This window comes from Nicotiana tabacum, chromosome 22 (genome assembly GCF_000715075.1).
Source record: "Nicotiana tabacum cultivar K326 chromosome 22, ASM71507v2, whole genome shotgun sequence".
NCBI lineage: Eukaryota > Viridiplantae > Streptophyta > Magnoliopsida > Solanales > Solanaceae > Nicotiana > Nicotiana tabacum.
Window position 1 is genome coordinate 229,191,426 of NC_134101.1, and position 18,427 is coordinate 229,209,852.

General features: G+C 32.6%; 1 protein-coding gene and 1 non-coding gene across 5 annotated transcripts; both read left to right on the forward strand.

The window, feature by feature from the left end:
* Positions 1-9,659: 9,659 nt before the first annotated feature.
* On the forward strand, positions 9,660-9,731 carry TRNAC-GCA (transfer RNA cysteine (anticodon GCA)). Its single transcript has one exon. It is a non-coding gene; the product is annotated as a tRNA-Cys (tRNA).
* Positions 9,732-10,732: 1,001 nt separating this feature from the next.
* LOC107803844 (TATA box-binding protein-associated factor RNA polymerase I subunit B-like) lies at positions 10,733-17,462 on the forward strand. 4 transcript variants are annotated; one of them, XM_075244181.1, is made up of 6 exons: positions 12,390-12,703; positions 13,478-14,079; positions 14,671-15,486; positions 15,592-15,728; positions 16,225-16,574; positions 17,024-17,462. In XM_075244181.1, the coding sequence occupies exons 2-6, from the start codon at positions 13,512-13,514 to the stop codon at positions 17,040-17,042; spliced, it is 1,890 nt and encodes a 629-aa protein (XP_075100282.1). In that variant the 5' UTR covers positions 12,390-12,703; positions 13,478-13,511; the 3' UTR covers positions 17,043-17,462. The 4 variants fall into 4 exon arrangements, with proteins under 4 accessions (XP_075100281.1, XP_075100282.1, XP_016483121.2 ...); XM_075244180.1 differs by lacking the exon at positions 12,390-12,703 and adding an exon at positions 10,733-11,039 and having other exon boundaries at positions 16,225-17,462; XM_016627635.2 differs by having other exon boundaries at positions 16,225-17,462.
* Positions 17,463-18,427: the final 965 nt, after the last annotated feature.

Sequence of the window (18,427 nt, forward strand, 5' to 3'; positions counted from 1 at the left end):
AAGTACACAAGTATTGTTTAGGGAGGGTAGGGGTGTTTACGGTTTGATTTGGCCGATTTTTGATTAAATTCAAAACCAAAATCAATTTAATCGGTTTTTAAAATTTTAAAACCAAAACCAAATCAAATTACATACAAACCATCGGTTTGGTTGTTGTTGGTTTGGTTCGGTTTTTCGATTCCTAGTAAACTAATGATAAGTTGATAATAGTAAAACAATACTAGACAACAATCTAAAAATAATTTGCTAAATTTATGTTTTTTTATATATTTATTTCGGAACTGAAAGTTTATTTACCTGTTTATACGTAAAAAATGAACAAAAAACAAACTAAAAGTTTACTTTCTCAAGATTTAGCTACTATAGTCTTGCAACTTGAGTTTGCTTTCTTTACTCTTGTCGTAGGTTTTTTTTTTCTAACTCTTTTATTAGGAAAAAATATGTGTGTAGGTTAGAGAATTAGATTCTCTTAAGGAAAAGAAAATTGACCGATTCCTATTCTTTTGGGCTTAGGCAATCTTTTAAGATATAAGTAAGAAAAAAAAAATTCAAAATAATAATTAAAATGCATAAAGTATTTAAAATTATTTAAGAAAAGATATTATATCATATATCAATAATTATTAATATTTTTATATAATTAATCGGTTCGGTTTGGTTTTTTCGGGTTTTTATAATAGAACCAAAACCAAACCAAATATTATCGATTTTTACAATTTAAAACTAAAACCAATCCAAATCAAGAAAAATATCGGTTTATTTAATCGGTTTGGTTCAATTTTTGGTTTGGATCGGTTTTCTGTCAAACCGTGAACAACCCTAAGGGAGGGTAATGTATACACATATTTTATCCCTACCCTAGGAAGATAGAGAGATTATTTCCAATAAACTTTCGGCTCAAGAAAGCAACAAAAAATTTAAACTTCTCAATTTTGATCATAAATTCAAACACTGAGTTTTTTATAATGTTTTTGGAATAAAATTTATATATTTAAAAACTACATAAAAAAAAAAAGTACAAGTCAACAGATTTAACAATTGAGAAGTTTAAGGTGATAAATACCTATTTATAATAATTCTGATTTGATAATCTCACAATGCAATAATCAGTTTTAATACATTAATTAGTACAAAGAAACCAATTACCTCAAAGTCGAGAATTCCAAGTAATTAAGGATGAAACTGAAACCAATATAGCTCTCTCCTCCTTTCTTCTTTCTTCCTTCTTGGTCTTGAAATTAAACCTAAATGACCTAAGTATGAGAAATGGAGTCTTTTTTTTTTTTTAATTTTAAATAATATTGAAATACTTCTAAAAGTTATGAGGATAGTCTTATGGAGGAGGCCTTATTGAGAAGAAGTCTGGGACTAAATCTGTGTATATAAGTATTCTATGTATTTCAATTTAGATAACATATTTCACTTATCGAGAGTCAAATTATGTAAAGTTTGACCAATATTTTAAAATATATTATTTTATCATATCGACATGACAAAAATTGCAACTAATAATATTTTTCGTATATTTTTTAATATCTAACTTTTAATTTTAAAATATTGAGTTGAACTGATTCGATTTAGCTTCAAAGCTTAGTCAAATTGACTCTCGATAAACAAAATATATTATCTAATTTGAAACAGAGGGAGGGAGCAGTTAGGATTGAGTTGAATTGGTTATTTATTATAGGGAAAAGAAAACAAAACATGAGTGGAGAAAAGGAGACAGTTCATTCATTGTTGTCAAGAAGACTTAATTAAAATGATATTAGAAGAAATAGACAACAGGAAATTACACATGGTCAATGAAATGTCTTAATTGAAGGAGTAAAATAAGAAGAATAATCGTACCTTTCTATAACAATATTCCTATATAACAATACTTCACTACAAAAATTAAGTTTTTCCGGAACCAATTTTTATGTTATGTTATAATATATTTTCTCTATAACAATACTTCACTATAATATCCGAAAATATTCGGAACAAACGAGGCTGTTATAGAGGTTTGACTGTATGTATCTTATTTTACACCATAAGTTCAAAAGTCTTCTATTTTTTGTTAAACTCGGTGCTTAGTCAAATAATCTCACATAAATTGTTATATACGTTCTCTATAACAACACTTCACTATAACATCCAAAAATATTCGGAACAAACGAGACTATTACAGAAATGTTTGACTAGAGAAGCTATCTATTACCTTCGTTTGTTGCGGAATAAAAGGGAAACCAGCTGCTTAAATCATGCATTAACTAGTTTCCCTTATATTCATTGACAAATTTGCCAATTGAAGCTACTTATTCAACCTTAGGTTTGTATATTTCAAGATTAATTCTTGCGTTTACATTCCGTATTGCATAAATTTTGGCTTAAATGATGTTAATATTTCTATATCTTTTTTAATAAGAAAATGGAGTATAAAACTTATTAAACCTTTTGTCAATGACTTCAGCACATTTTTGGCATTAACTTGCAACCTAGTGATCTATAGATTTTAATACAAACAATAATGTTAATTGAAGCAGAAATAAATATATTATTTGAGCAAAAGCTATTAAGTTCGACGATACATATTTAAAGTTTTACCTCCACCTCTGTTGAAATGTATTACTCTTTATATTTATCGTTAACCTACTTGCATTGTTCCCCGTTTATCGTAAGAGTAATTAAGTTTTATTTTTTGATAGTACATTCAGTATAATTTGATCGATTTTAGCATATTGTCCATCTTAAAAGTCAATTGTAATTGACTTTTTACGGACATGATGATGCAAGTACTTCTTGTACAACAATCAATAAGTTATATTTTTCAGACTCTTATTTAATCTACCTAATTAAGATAGAAATTGATGACAATAAAAGTTTTTAAAAATAATAAAGGATGGTTTACAACAATGTTTTAAAAGGTCGGGGCGTGAGGCGAGGCGTTTTACTTCTGACGAGGCGAGGCGAAGCGTAAGCCTTGAGACATGGGGCGTAAGTCTCACGGATCTTTAAATTTTACTAATTTCAAGAATTTTAAGATAGTATATAATAAAAAATAATTATAAAAATTACACTAAAATCACAAAATTATAACAAATAATCTATTTAAAATATTTATCAATTATAATTCAACTATGAATAATGCGAAAAGTATGACATATATCATAATATACAAATTAGCTGCAACGTCGTTACAACTCAAACATCAAAAGTAATGTATTCGATACGAAATTTTATATGTATATCTTAATGAGTAATGAATCTTCAAAGAATTTCTATATTATAATTTTATAGTTTTCTTAAAATGCTCCTTTTATTTAATATGCTTTTTATTTGAAAGAGAGAATTTATATAAAAACATAATTCACAATTTAAATATGATTCTCTAGCATCATTTATTTTTAAGTTTCAACAAGTTAATAAAGTGACACATAATTCACCATACAATATCATGATAACTAATTATTTGTAAATAGTTACTAGCTAATACTGAGATATTAAATTAATAAGTATTGTATCTCGTAAATATGATAAAAATAATTATAAAAAAATTATGGACCATATTATATTGTAAAGACGTAACAAAAGTTAATAAATAAATACTTTTTAAAATGAAAGATTTATTTAAAATTAACTATTATAGCAGTCTTAGTGGATAACGTGCAATAATTTTTTTAATTATGACATAAAATACTCTCAACTTAATGATTTATGATTAAAAAAAAAGTAATTTTGACTAGTCAACGATTTATTAAGAAAATCTGAGCATTTACAAGGTTAGTTACATACAATTGCATAAAGTTTTATTAGGCGAGCCCGGTTCGCTGGGCGTTGGGCGTGTCCATGGCGTAAGCCCGGATGGCCGAGGCGTAAGTCTCATGGAACTAAGCCCCACACATAAGCCCAGAGATGTTTTACGAGTGCTCCACCCTGGGGCGAGCCCCGGACGAGCCCCAATTCTGTCTTTTAAAACAGAGGTTTACACTAATATCAATTGCATTGTAGTGGAACGACGGGGTATGTAATTATATATGGGATTTTTACACAAATAGTAATTCTTTATTATATTATATCCCATGGGATTTTATTCCGACTGACCGCGTAAGCCGTAAGGTAAGCCCGGCACTCAGTTTTATTGGTCTTCTATATTTTTATATATATTAATATATAATATATTATTTTATATATAATCAGTATATAATTTTTTGTATATTTGACTAACGAATGTAATTATTTTTTGACCGATCGGCCAAATGCACAACTTACCCTTTTCAAAATTATTATTTATATTTTGATCCGTTTAAGAAATATTATGGAAAAATAGTCTCGCGACAAATTTTTAAAAAACATTGGTTAGAATTTTTCTCGATTATTAGATTTTTGAAGCATGCTCAACAGAATTTTAAAGCAGGCAACAATTATGGTGATTGTTAGGATTTTGCCACAAAATTCTGATCATCACCATAATTTCCTTCACAATGCTAAAATATTTAGGTGATCCACTGTGCTACGTGCAATGGCGAAGCCATAAATTTACTCAAGGGTGTTCAAGCTTGAAAGAAGTGAAAAATATTCTTCGAGAAAGAGTGTTCAATATATGTTATATACTTCTAAAATCTAATATTTTATCTATATACGTAGTGTAATTTTCCGACGAATGATGGTCAGTTGACCACCCTTTATAACATGTAGTTTCGCCCATGGCTACGTGCTTCAAAGTTTTGTATTGTCAACGTGCTTTAAAATTATGGCATAGGGTTCCCCCCCCCCCCCAAAAAAAAAATTTTGTTACTGAGGTAAAGAAATTAACAGTGATACAGAAGTATCCTATTATCCTATTTAGGGGTGTACATAGATCGAGTTGGTTCAATTTTTATCAAAACCGAACCAAACCAACTATATCGGTTTGGATTGGTTCGGTTTTGTCGGGTTTTTCGGGTTTTTTTATTACATGAATATTATTTTAATCTTACTTTGTTAAAATTATAGATAAGGCTTTGATAAGTGAATATATGTTTAGTAAATATGGAAAAAATTGACAAACATATGATCTATTAATATATTTTAATGGGAGAATTTTTTTAGTAACACATGATAGTTATTTCTTAGTCGTCTAACAATAATTTTTCGTTAATTTAAGCTTTCAAGATTAATACATGAGAGGATCCCAAATGTTTCTACATTTTCTAAAGACAATTCACTATAAAGTCTTAAAAATATAAAATTTATATATTTATATGACGGTTTGGTTCGGTTTTTTTTTTACTCAATACCAAACCAAGTCAAACCAAACCTAGTCGGGTTTTTAATCGATTTGGTTTGGTTTTTCGATTTGGTGCAGTTTTCCGGTTCGGTTTGAACACCCCTAATCCTATTTGTGTCATTTTCCCAATCTAGAGAGTCGGTAACTGATTCACGAATATATATTAGTAAAAATTTACTAAGTATTTAATAGTAACAATATTATTTCAGGAAGTCGCAAAAATTCATAAACTTCAAAAATCCTGAACCGCCTATGATTACAGAGGCGGAGCTAGAATTTCAAGCTTATGAGTTAAGTTTTCTAAGCTTTTTAAGTTACTGAGTTTTAAATTACCGATTTATAACTAATTAATGGATATTTCAAGATAAATATAGAGTACGAACCAAAGCAACTAGGTTCGCCGAACCCGTAGTCAGAATGCTGGCTCCACCCCTACCTATGAATCAGGCCACTTCTTAGAGGGAGAAATATAGAATCGAACTAATTAAGTAGGTATAACGACGTGGTAGTGTCAAAATCAGAATTAGACGTTCTAAGTTGAAAAAATAAATTTTAAGATGTATATATAACTTTGTCTATACTTTATTTTACGTACACACAAATATAGAGAATTCAGTTAAAGAAATCCATAACTTGATCTAGTATATTCTGTTAATGCCAGTCACCTTAAAATAGAACATGCCATGTTGTTTCCTAGCAAATTTTAAGTTGCAATTTTAAAATTAATACTCTATTATTTATAGATCCGAAGACAACTACAGTTTTGACAATTTAAAAAATGACATATAATTACGAAATTAAAAAATATATTAAAATCGAGAATAGTAATTGAGAAGAGAAACATATTGTTGACTTACTATCTAAAGATCAAAAATAAGATTTATTGAATATCAAGATTGACATGATTATTAGATTTTTTTTACTAAGTATGTTTATATCATTAATGAAAAAAATTAGTCAAAGTAATTGGATGGTTTAGAGATATAATATATTTTCCAATCAGTAATTGAAGATGAAAATTGAAAGTATATTTTATTGTCATCTGTACGTTCAAAAACTCTCACGAGCAAATGATCAAACTACTCCAACTTTGGTGACACAAAATCCCAATATGAAATAGAAGATGAATGTGAGTACATATGGCTTAACAGAGGTTTAAGGGTCGATTGGAATAATTTCAACGGCAATATGATTACACTAAACTCCCGTTATGCACGAATTCGAAAAAGGCACATATTCAGAAGAGTGTCACTGACACTCAAAGGTAAGTTCTATAAAGCGGTGGTTAGACCGGCCATGATGTATGGGGCTGAGTGTTGGCCGGTTAAGAAATCACATATCCAGAAGATGAAGGTAGCAAAAATGAGGATGTTGAGGTGGATGTGCGGGCATAGTAGGATGGATAAGATTAGGAATGATGATATTCGAGAGAAGGTGTGCGTGGCTCCCATTGATGACAAGATGCGGGAAACAAGACTCAGGTGGTTCGGGCACGTTCAGAGGAGAAGCTCAGATGCTCCGGTAAGGAGGTGTGAACGGTTGGTTGTGGAGGGCTCGAGAAGAGGTAGAGGGCGGCCTAAGAAGTATTGGGGGGAGGTGATTAGGTATGGCGATGCTTCAGATTTCCGAGGACATGACACTTAATAGGAATATGTGGAGGTCGAGTATTAAGGTTGTAGGCTAGGAGGTAGCTGAGTATTGTCTTATGTCATAACTTTGGGGGACTAGTTTGGTAAGGATACTATTTTGCTTTTGCTTGGTATCATGCCTCTTGATTTCATGTTGTTCTTATTTTTCCATATATATATATGTATGTATGTATTTCTTTCATATTGTTCTGTGGTGACTAATATTGTTTCCTTTTGTTCTTTTGTCCTTTTTTCTTATTGAGCCGAGGGTCTTTTGTCCTTTTGTCTTATTGAGCCGAGAGTCTTTCGGAAACAGCCTCTCTACTCTTTCGGGATAGGGGTAAGGTCTGCGTACATACTACCCTCCCCAGACCCCACTAGTAGAATTACACTGGGTTGTTGTTGTTGTTGTTGTTGTTGTTGTTGTTATTAAGTCCATTTGAATTCTTTGTGTTATAAGACATCAGACCATCCAACGCATTGTCGTATGTGGGGTTTGCTTTAAGCCTTTTTCTTTTAACTCTCATGGTTGGCAAGTGAATTGAGAGAATTGATCAAAATTCACTAGTAATAAATTGTTTCATTTATTGAATGTGGAAAGGTTAAAAAAGAAAAAGAATTACATGTTTCCACTTAATTTCTATCAACTTTCTGCTACAATACGTTGAATGACAAATTGACTAATCAATAACCCATAAGTAATTTCTTAGAAGGAATCACAATCACGAAAGTCGTTTGGTAGGATGCATTAGATAAAATAATGCATGCAGTAATTTTGTGTATTAATAATACCATGTTTGGTAGACATTTTGAACCTATGTATTAGTTATGCAAGTATTACTTATACATCCTATTTGGTATTATCCTATGCATAACTAATGCATAGAAAACCATGGTATTAGCAATGCAATGAGTTTTAATGCATGCGTTAGCTTAGTTAAAGACAAAATTATCCTTCAAAATTTATGCTTGATTAAAATATGCTAGTTATTATATTAAATGCAAGTTTAAAATAATCCAAGTAGTGAGAAATAAAATTATAGCTCTAGTAAATAAATAAATACTTAACATATTCCCTTTTTTATAAATAAATATTTAGTTCTATATTACAATATATGTAGACAAATCAAATAATTTTTTTAAAATTTTTTCATATAAAAACATTTCTCATGAGTGATGGACTGGTTTTGAGGGCATTTTTGTAAATAAACAATTCTTTTAAAAATTGTGCAATGCTTTAATACATCAAACCAAACAATGGATAAGAAATATGTCAGCATAACTAATACCAGCATAACTAATACAAGCATAACTAATACCAGCATTACTAATACACCTTATTCAGTATTATTCTTATGCACCCTACCAAACGACCCCGAAGTGTATTGCATTTGTACTACCGTTTTAGGAAGCTCTTGTTTAATTTTATTTGATTAAATTTATGAATGTTTGAATTTGTATTGGCCTAAATTTTCTATCAACTTTCCCCTAAATTGACTTATCGCGAACCCACGAATAATTTCCTAGAAGAAACCACAATCATGAACTGTATTGTATTTATACTACTCCTTCAGTAAGCTCTTGTTTAATTTTATTCGATTAAATTTATGAATGTTTCCATTTGTAATGGCTTAAAATTTCTAAACCTCGTTATTTTACTCAAAATTTAACAAACCGAATTTGCTAAATTCATAGGATTCTTCACTCTAGAAGAGAATAAACTCAAGGTTTATGTAGCATATTTTAAGTCCAATTTTGAGGTTTTTGTGTTGATAAGAGATCACACCATCTAACGCATTGTAGGGGACAATTTATAAATCATAATTCACTTAATAAAATATGAAGAAGCGGCGTCACGTGGCGCCGAATGGGGCTAGGTGCAGAATACACCTTAGAGACATGAAACATACCATCAAGAACTTTATGCCTGCCTTGTGTTCTATGCTTTTTCTTTAAATAATTGGTGGTGTTCGAGGCAACTTGTATACACCTCGATTATTCTATAGAGTACCTATTACCTCTCACCAGTATAATCAGGTTCTGCTTTAGCAATAGATCAAAATGATTGGTCGGACGACTTAATTTGTAAGGCCAGCAATATCACTCATCTTATTATATCAGCAACTTGAGCTGGGGGTCTCCTGAAAACAACCTCTCTGTCCCTCGGAGTAGGGGTAAGGTCTGCGTACGTATTATCCTCCCCAGACCTTACTTGTGGAATTATACTGAGCCGTTGTTATTGTTGTTGTTATTATATCAACAACCCTGAATTTCCAGGAACAACTTCTGCAAAAATTCTTACCTGTTAACAATTCAAACAATGTTAGCCCAAAAGCATACACATAACTTTTTAGTGATGGTCAATGTTAGTCAGAGGTAGCTCCATACTAAGAGAATTTTTGGTTAAAATATTTCCAATCCTATTTGCATTGTCAAATTGAAATATTTCAAAAAATATGTTATTATAATGGCTAAGTTAGTACTGTTGACCAAAAGCAATTTAGCATCACAGGAGCATAAATTTATGCATAAAAATCTAGTAAAATTATAACAAATAGTATATACGAATCCATAACTTAAAAAATAAAATTCTAATAATCTTAAACATTGAATCTATAGAATTTAAATTTTGGACCCTGTTACACGGTCATTTTTGTGATCTCTAGACTATAGTAGCATGTTTGCATTCTATATCAAACATGTAGGGGAACTAAAGAGTTAATATCAGTAAAAATATCATTTAATAAATACTAATAAAATGTATTTTAGATTGTCAACAACGGGGGTCCATAGCTCAGTGGTAGAGCATTTGACTGCAGATCAAGAGGTCACCGGTTCGAACCCGGTTGGGCCCTTTTGAAAATTCATTTTCTTTTATGAATAGTGAAAGTTAATTTATAGTGGTTACTACCTGCAAATTTGGTCTTTCTGAATAAAACTGAATAGGAATTTGGATTTAGAACTGAAATATAAATACTTGAGAAAGTTTTTGGGTGGAAAAGTTGAGGAAAATTTTGACAAACCATTATTTTGATTCACAAATAACTAGAAAACCACGGAAAAAATACAACTATCGAAAAGACATTGCTCTTTTCTTTCACAAACTTTTTTTTTTTTCCTGAAATTCTTTTTTCAAAAAATTGCCCAAAAGTTTAATTTTGTAAAAGGCCATGGTGATTTAAATTGGGGTAAATGATTAAAGTTTTATGAAAACATAAACTTCGTCTTTCTAATTAATTTAATTGCAGAATCAGCATGATGACATAATTATTGGGTACGTTTGGCATACAACTATATTATCTTTTCTGAGAATTCAAATGGTACTTATTTTACATGGTCTATAATGCTTCCAACCGAGAGGTTGTGAGTTCGAGTCTCCCCAAGAGCAAAGTGGGAAGTTCTTGGAGGGAAGGATGCCAGGGGTCTATTTGGAAACAGTCTCTCTACCATAGAGTAAGGGTAAGGTCTGCGTACACACTACCCTCCCCAAACCCCATTAAGTGAGATTATACTGGGTTATTGGTGTTGTTGTTGTATAATGCTTTCGTGCTTTTGTCACTCTTTTTGTACCTCGAAAGGGGGTCCTCCTTATGATGTTACGGACGGCTGTCCGAAGTGCAAGGGGTAAACTCGGACTCGGATAGGATAGGATTGTGCGCCGGGACCCTTCGGGTCTCATATTTTGGCCGAGCCAAAGACAAAATAGAAAAATACAAATAAGAGAGGCTTTCCCAGAGCCTTCTTTTCTTTCACATATTTTGTCTTGGTAGCTACAATCAAATCACTTTGGTAGTAACAACACCCCTACTAAACCTGCAAATTCAGTTCAAAGTGAGCTTATTGTCCTCTTTATATGGTGTAACATTTTCTGGATGAGATGAATCTTGGCTTCAATAAACAATTCATGGTTTAGCTATTGTTCCCATTCACTTAAGGGAACATGTCAAGTGTCATGTCCTCAGAAATCCTAAATCGTGCCCTGTCCTGCCTGATCACCTCCCCCAATACTTCTTAGGTTTCCTTCTACCTCTCCTCATGCCCACCACAACCAGTCGCTCACACCTCCTCACTGGTGCATCAATGCTCCTCCTTTGAATGTGCCCGAACCATCTGAATCTTGCTTCCCGCATTTTGTGATATTTAGAGTTCAACCAGAATATATGGTAAGTTATCTTGAAAAAAAATTACTTTCTCACATGAATGGGTGCACTATTTCAGCACAGGTAGTAGAAATTACTAAATAGACAGCTTGTGTGATTGCATAGAGGTCTCAAATTGTCTGATAAAATAGTTACCCTTTCCACCTTTATTTACCTTGTAGTGATGCAAATTGCTTATTAATAGATTAAAAATGCAATGTATTTACCTTGCATTTTTAGGTAGCTGGAACAAAAGAAATAAGAACAAAAGAAAGAAAGAAAGAAGACCAAAGCATTCTTAGGTAGCTGGAACATCACAGACTAGTACTATAGATAAAATGTTCTTATACGACTTTAGTAATTTAGTTTTTATGATAATACATATTCATGTACGATGGCCAGTGGCGAAGCCAAATTTTTTTTTTAAGGGTGTTCAAATTTAAAAGAAGTAAAATAAATTTCCCGATAAAAGGTGTTTAATATATGTTATATACCTTTAGAACCTAATATTTTATCTATATCACAATGTAATTTTTCGACGAATGACCACCCCTGACGATGACCAATACTTTTTGAGTGTTTTTATAATTAAAATTGTTATTCAAGCTTAATGTAACCAACTTGAACCTAAAATAGAAGAACTAGCCAGAGGGAATAGAAAAAGGAGGAAAGAATATAATAGAAAGTACCACTAATTGAATAAAACGTAATTAAGCACTTGATCTGACCTTTTTCCTTCTTTAATTCTTTGCATTATCTATGGCATATAGTTCTATAATAAAAATAAAATACTCATAGAAAATATAGGATCTAAAATAAATACATCGAACATGACTATACATACTCTAGACTAATTGAAATAAAAAAAAAATATACAAACAATAAAAAATAGTTGTGAGTATGTCTTAATCATACTAGTACGTATTTTAGGTCCTATATTTTTAGCAGTCTTTTTCTGATGTTGGAAATTAATACGCCAAAAAGATTTAAAGAGCTAGTACTTTTTATTTTAATGCCCTGAGAAATGCACTTAATTAGAGCAAATATAGTTTGCAGGGATTCAAATAATCAACTCAACTTGCTTATATTCAAATATTTTTGGTTTGCTATATTTTCATTAATATTTTATTTATCATTTTACTTTTTTACGTTGTTATTAAGTGCTCCATTTATATACAGGATAAAATGAAATTAGCAGTCGTAAATATTCATCATAATACTTGCATGGCTATAAATTATGTAACTTAAGTAAAAATTAAAAAATCAAAATTAAATTATTTCATAGGATTTTTCTTTTAAAAATAGACTAAGAAAATGATGTAATGAAATAGAAGAGTACGATATAAGTAATTTTATACCCAGACGGCCAGCCTTATAAGAAAAAGAAAAACAAAAGGGAAAAATAAGGTAATTATAATTGGATTATTATGTTCAATTTAGGTTTTAGTAAAAAGAGAAACTTCAATTGGAGCAATCCCAGAGGTGAGCGAATCATCGCCGGGATTCACAGCCGCCGGAGAATCACCGGGAGAAGAATCCGGCAACGATCAACAATCTCTAAATATATAGAATTCTATAAACTCCGAACACAGTAGCTTAAGACCGAAAACACAGAGGAGCAAAGCCGATGAAACCTAGTGAGAAACTACAGCAGTAGAAAGTGGAAGGAGATTTCAGCTTGATTTAAGGTTAAGCTCTTTTTAAATTTTTTTTTTTGGAAAAATATAAATAGATGATATTAACTTTTATACATTGACAGTTTTAAAGGATTTTTACATTATCAGGTTGAATAAAATCAAGTGCAGCTAAATATCTCTATAGTATGTGTGAGTTATAACTTTAAAAATTTCTTAAGTTACATGTTGCAATAAGTTAAATTTGAATGATAATTTAAATTTACAGAGTGAATGCATATAATTTAAGTCCTAAATGGAAAAATTATCTGTTCCAGTTACAATTTGTACACTAACTTACGAGAATATATTGATACAATTTGCTGCATTGCTTAAATTTTTTTTTTTTTTGAGAAGGCAATATGTTGCATCACTTTATTGCCCTGAAGGTGTTCTAAATAATGCTTCAATGGAGTAAAGTAAACTTTGTATGATCTAATACTTCAAGTTATAATCACATGATTATAATCTTTGTCCCTTGCAATTAGCTTTTAGGACTGAGGTAAGAATGTAATTATTAACCAACTATATAATCATGAAGAATGAGGTGAAAAAAGATCTTTTATTTATTTGAGGAGTATTAATTCCATAAAGTTGAGATTACTTTGGTTGAATCGTGTTTTGTGTTTTAAGTACAGGAATTTTAACAAATAACACTATCATTTTGTTGGCATAGAGTGCTTCTAAGAAATGTTAATTTAAGCGAAAAACAGTTTCTATGATTAATCGTTTTAGTCTCCTTGGGTTAACCTGCTGCTAGTACACTAATTAACCAACACTTCATGTCAGAGAGTTTGATCACTGAACCATACAAAAAGATAGAATGACAGAGCGGATTCAAAAACGATGCGAGATTTGTGGCAATATATCCTTTAATGATGGCGGTGATGGATTCTTCTATTGCACTCTTTGCGGCTCTCAAGCGAATGACATCATTGACACTGGTGTTGATGAAGATGACCTATTCAATCTGGACGGGGGAATATATGCTGCCGGTCAGCGCCGTGCTCCCACCCAGAGTTTTCAAGCTGAGCCGGTATCTCAGGTTAAGCTTTCACAGTCCCAGCATCTAGAAACTTTGAACACTTTAGATGACAACCAAGAGGATAATGAAGGTGATGGAGTTGAGCCTGCTGGACCTACTGATTTTGGGCCGTCTCAATGTTCCTTAGCATATACTGATTATTATTCAGGAGTTCGATTAAGGTATGTTATGGGGGTACAAGTTATGATCCAATTGCAGTGTAAGGCACTAGTGGAGAAATTTAATGTAAGCCCTCTAATTGTTGGGGTTGTTGGGCCTGTATGGCTGAGATATTTAGCACATGAAAAGGTTATGGCGGATGAGTGGGCAGACAATGTCATTCATGAATCAGAGTCTCAAACTCAAGGTATTTGATTAACTTATTGTTGATATGCAGCATAGGCCACTTCTCATTTTATTTGTTGTTTCTCTATGATATTTTTCTATTCATTAGATGTTCATATTGGAAAATTAGATTTTATCCATGTCATAGACCCCACGGTGTGGGATATTACTGGGTATGTTGTTGTTTCCTAGCATCGTGCATTTGACCAAAGTAAGATGATGCTTTTTTCATTTGCATTAAATTTATAATGCTGTGACTATTCTCCTGAAGCTTTTGAAGTGTAGGACTAGCTATTCGGCATATTCTACTACTTTGTGCTGGATGGCAAAAGTTGTACAATGAAAGTGCAATGTTCCTCTTGGTTTTTGGTTCTTTTGCCTTCTATATTTTTTCATGTGAAGCAAGAACATGTCCTCTCTATCCTCTCTAAATGATAAGTGGACGAAGTTGTAACAACATTAAACCCATATATTTTAGCAAAGTGGATAGGTTTACACAATCAAATTACTTTAATTGGGCTGAGTTGAACTTTGCAACATCATTTATGCATTGCAGTGTTTCCTTGCTCTATGTCACTCGCCCTCCTTTCCCTGATTCTGGTGCTTGTTGCAGGGGAGATAGATAGTGCTATGCTTAGTGGCAGCAAGAAAACAGAACCACACAACTTACTTGGTAAACGGGCAGTTACCATATGGCATAAATCTCTACACAGCATTATTCCATTATCTTGTTCGCTAGCTATCTCTTTTCTTGCTTGTCACATGGCAAGGGAGGCAATCCTGCCAACAGACATATTGAAGTGGGCTCTAGAAGGGAAGATCCCATATTTTGCTGCTTTTCTTGAAATTGAGAAGCAGCTGGGACCTCCTTCAAGGGCATGCCCTATAAGTACCAGCCGTATGTTCAGGCCTATCCAATCTATCACCTTGCAAAAATTAGAGTTCTTTGCCACTGCCATTGCTCGGAGAATAGGCTTGGAATTACCTCCAGTAAACTTCCATGCTATAGCTTCCCGTTATCTCGAGCAGTTATCGCTTCCTGTTGAAAAAATTCTTCCTCGGGCATGCCAAGTGTATGAGTGGTCTATGCCTCCAGAGTTGTATTTGTCAGATAATGAGTTGAGGCTGCCTTCTCGTGTTTGTGTGATGTCTATTCTGATTGTTACAATAAGGATTCTTTATGACCTTAATGGTGGAAAATGGGAGATGATTTTATCTTCTTCTAGTGGTTTAGCACCGGATGGTGAGGATGGAATTGGAGAACCGAGTTTCAGTTGCAATGGAAAAGGCAATTCTGCTGAGGAAGACTTGGCTTCACAAGATTCAGATCCTAACTATAGTATGCCAGATGTAAATGAATCTGATTTTGATGCTTTGGAGCTCTTGAAGATTCTTGAAGCAAAATATGATGAGCTCAGTGATACATATGGTAATTCCATTAGTCACTATGTTTTTCAGAAAACATGGTAATAGTGTAGGGTTAAAGTTGAATAGCAGGTTAACTTCTTTGAATTATATCTTTTCTTGCTTTTAGCAGATTTTTCGAAAGATTTACAATCATATCTTCAGTATTGCAAAGATGTGGTTTTTGCTGGACTTGAACCTTCTTATGAAGATCATGAAGAAGAAAGGATAATTGAAGATTTGTGGGACTTCTATCAAAGCCATAAGGTTCTGTAATCACTAAATTCTGAACTTTGTCTAGAAATCAATTTATTTTCTTGGCCCTATGCCTGTATCCTTGTCAATTGTCAGTTTAACCCATTTGATATGTCCGTGTGTTCACCTGTATTTCTTTTCTTGGGTAGGGATTTCTTAGAAGCTAAAAATTGCGGAAAGAGACTTGTCAAAAAAATATGTAGAAAGAACTATTTGAATGTTTTAACAGATAAATTCTATGAGTTTAATTCTAACAGGGTGGAATCATTTCTTGCATTTATACCATTGATTTATTTTCTCTATGTTGCTGCCATTGGCTATCTTAACTGGAAGGAATAAACGAACAATTAAAAGGTATCAATAGGAGCCTTTATCCAAGTGCTTCTTGATTGTGCTAGAGATTAAGCTTTTATCGTTCATTGTATTCCTCTTTCTTTTTTTCTTTTCCCAGCGGTATCAGCATCGTACTCGTCTTTGTTTGTTTACTTTTTAAATTGTTTGATTTCAGGCTGAAGAAGCATCAGATGATGAGAAAGTAGAACCACACACATGTAATGGTTTTCAACACAAGGGATCAAGGGGTGTATGCAAAAGCACTCCAAGATCAAGCAAGAAATTTAGTGTCAATAGATGCAAATGCGACATATCACTGGATGATGACAATTTTAATGCAGCTAACTGCTCAGAATGTGGCTTGGAGCGAAAGGCTTATTCCCCAAATAAAGGACATGGAGATCGACCTTCTGCAGAGTCGCGTAAGGAGACAGCATTGAGGCAACTGAAAGAAAACATGCAAGAAAACAGATTCTGTTATGTCCCACCTAGAAAATATGTGAAGAAGAAGAATGGCTACATCAGGTATGCAAGAAAGAAAGATGGTGCCTATATTTATGCTACACATGCTGATTATTACATATTACTTCGATCTTGTGCCAAAGTTGCACAAGTTGATGCTAGGACAATGCATGTTGGAGTATTGTCTTTTGAGAGAAGATTAGAAATGCTAGAAAAAAGAATAGATTATTGTTTACAGAAAAGAATTCCTAATGACTTCTGTGACTTTTGTCAAGAGGACTCCAAAGAAAATCCTCATTGATGAGAAAAATGGCTTTCTGAAAATTGAATTTTGGGTCATATATTTGGCCACTGGTTTGGGAAGAGGAGCAGATCATATTTGAAAAGAAAAGCATGAATTGAGTAACTTGCAACACTATTACTTCTGGCATTGCTCTAACAAGTGTTTCTAAATTTGATATATGACTTAATCAACTTTGATTTTATTTACAAACATCTTTTGGGAAGGGAAGCAATGAAGCCACATATTGAGAGCTGCTTTTCTCTCAGTTCATAGCTGCAATTGTAATTTAAGTGTTCAAAATGGTGATTTCCTCGAGTACATTGGAAACTAGAGTATTTGCACCCAAGGATGTAGCCTAGCGATTAATGAAGTTGGAATGTATCACGGGGGACCAAGTTCAAATCTGAACAGAGGCAAGAGATATTAGATCACTTCTTCTTCTCAGTCTAAGCTTTGGCAGACAGTTTCTCGGTATCTATGTTGGTAGAAGGTAGCTACTACCTGGTGGATTAAGTGAGGTGCGCGTAAGTTAGTCTGAACACCACAAGTGTAAAATAAGGGTTATCGTCCATTCTAGCCAGAACAGTCTACTCAAAATTTGTCGTTACGGGATTTTGATTTTTTGGGTTCTACTTTTTTGCTATAAGAAGCAGTTGTTTTACCGTTAATGGAGTCATTGCGGGATCAATCCCAATTGCTATTCAAATTGAAATAAAAACGAAAATATTAATATATAGTTTTCATCCTAATAATAATTCTCACATATTACTCTAGCAAAATCTGATAGAGTGTAGTAATATCGTTTCTCCAACACAATTAGGGGTCGTTTTGTTTCATGAATAAGAAAATTAATGTGTTATACTTTGCATTATAATCAAGTATTGAGTTTGGTTATTGTTTAATTGGGGTTCCCAAAATCGGCTATCTGTGCACTTTCCCTTATTGTGCGAATATACATGTAGAAATTATAGAAATACTATTTGCAAGTATCATTTATTTAGAATTATATATAAATGTCAGCAAATTCTTCTTTGCACCTTCTGTAATATGAAGTTACAAATTATAATCACCAAACAGCAACTTCAGTTACTTGTGTTTATGAAAAAAAAATAAAAAATTGGCCAAACACCAAAAAACTTGTACGGACAAGAATTGAAGAAATTAGCAACAACTATTACTTCTCATGCAACGGTAAAATGGCCTTCGATAACCTATAGGTCATAAGTTTGAGCTGTGAAATCAGTCATTGATGCTTGCATTAGGGTATGCTGCCTATATCATATTCCTTGTTGCGGTTCTTCCCTGGATCCTGCGTATTTTACCTTCGATAACCTATAGGTCATAAATTTGGGCTGTAAAATCAGTCACTGATGCTTGCATTAGGGTATGCTGCCTATATCATACTCCTTGTTGCGGTTCCCTGGATCCTGCGTGAATGCAGGATGCTTTGTGCTCCGAGCTGCTCCCGATTACTTCCCATATACAAGAATAAAACATTTTGTTAAAGGCTATCTCCTATGCAATGGTACTACCATTTTAGTTCCATCACATATTATTTACACAGGCACATAAAAACAGAACACCAAAAATGCAAACTTATACCAGCATTTTTAAAATTTGCCATGAATGGAGT

What these genes read in the sequence shown, in the direction of transcription:
- LOC107803844 (XM_075244180.1), top strand. Translation starts at nt 13,512, where the DNA reads ATGACAGAGCGGATTCAAAAACGATGCGAGATTTGTGGCAATATATCC. An exon ending in TGAGCTCAGTGATACATATG is followed by an intron (nt 15,487 to 15,591) that starts GTAATTCCATTA and finishes TCTTGCTTTTAG; the next exon opens with CAGATTTTTCGAAAGATTTA. An exon ending in ACTTCTATCAAAGCCATAAG is followed by an intron (nt 15,729 to 16,224) that starts GTTCTGTAATCA and finishes GTTTGATTTCAG; the next exon opens with GCTGAAGAAGCATCAGATGA.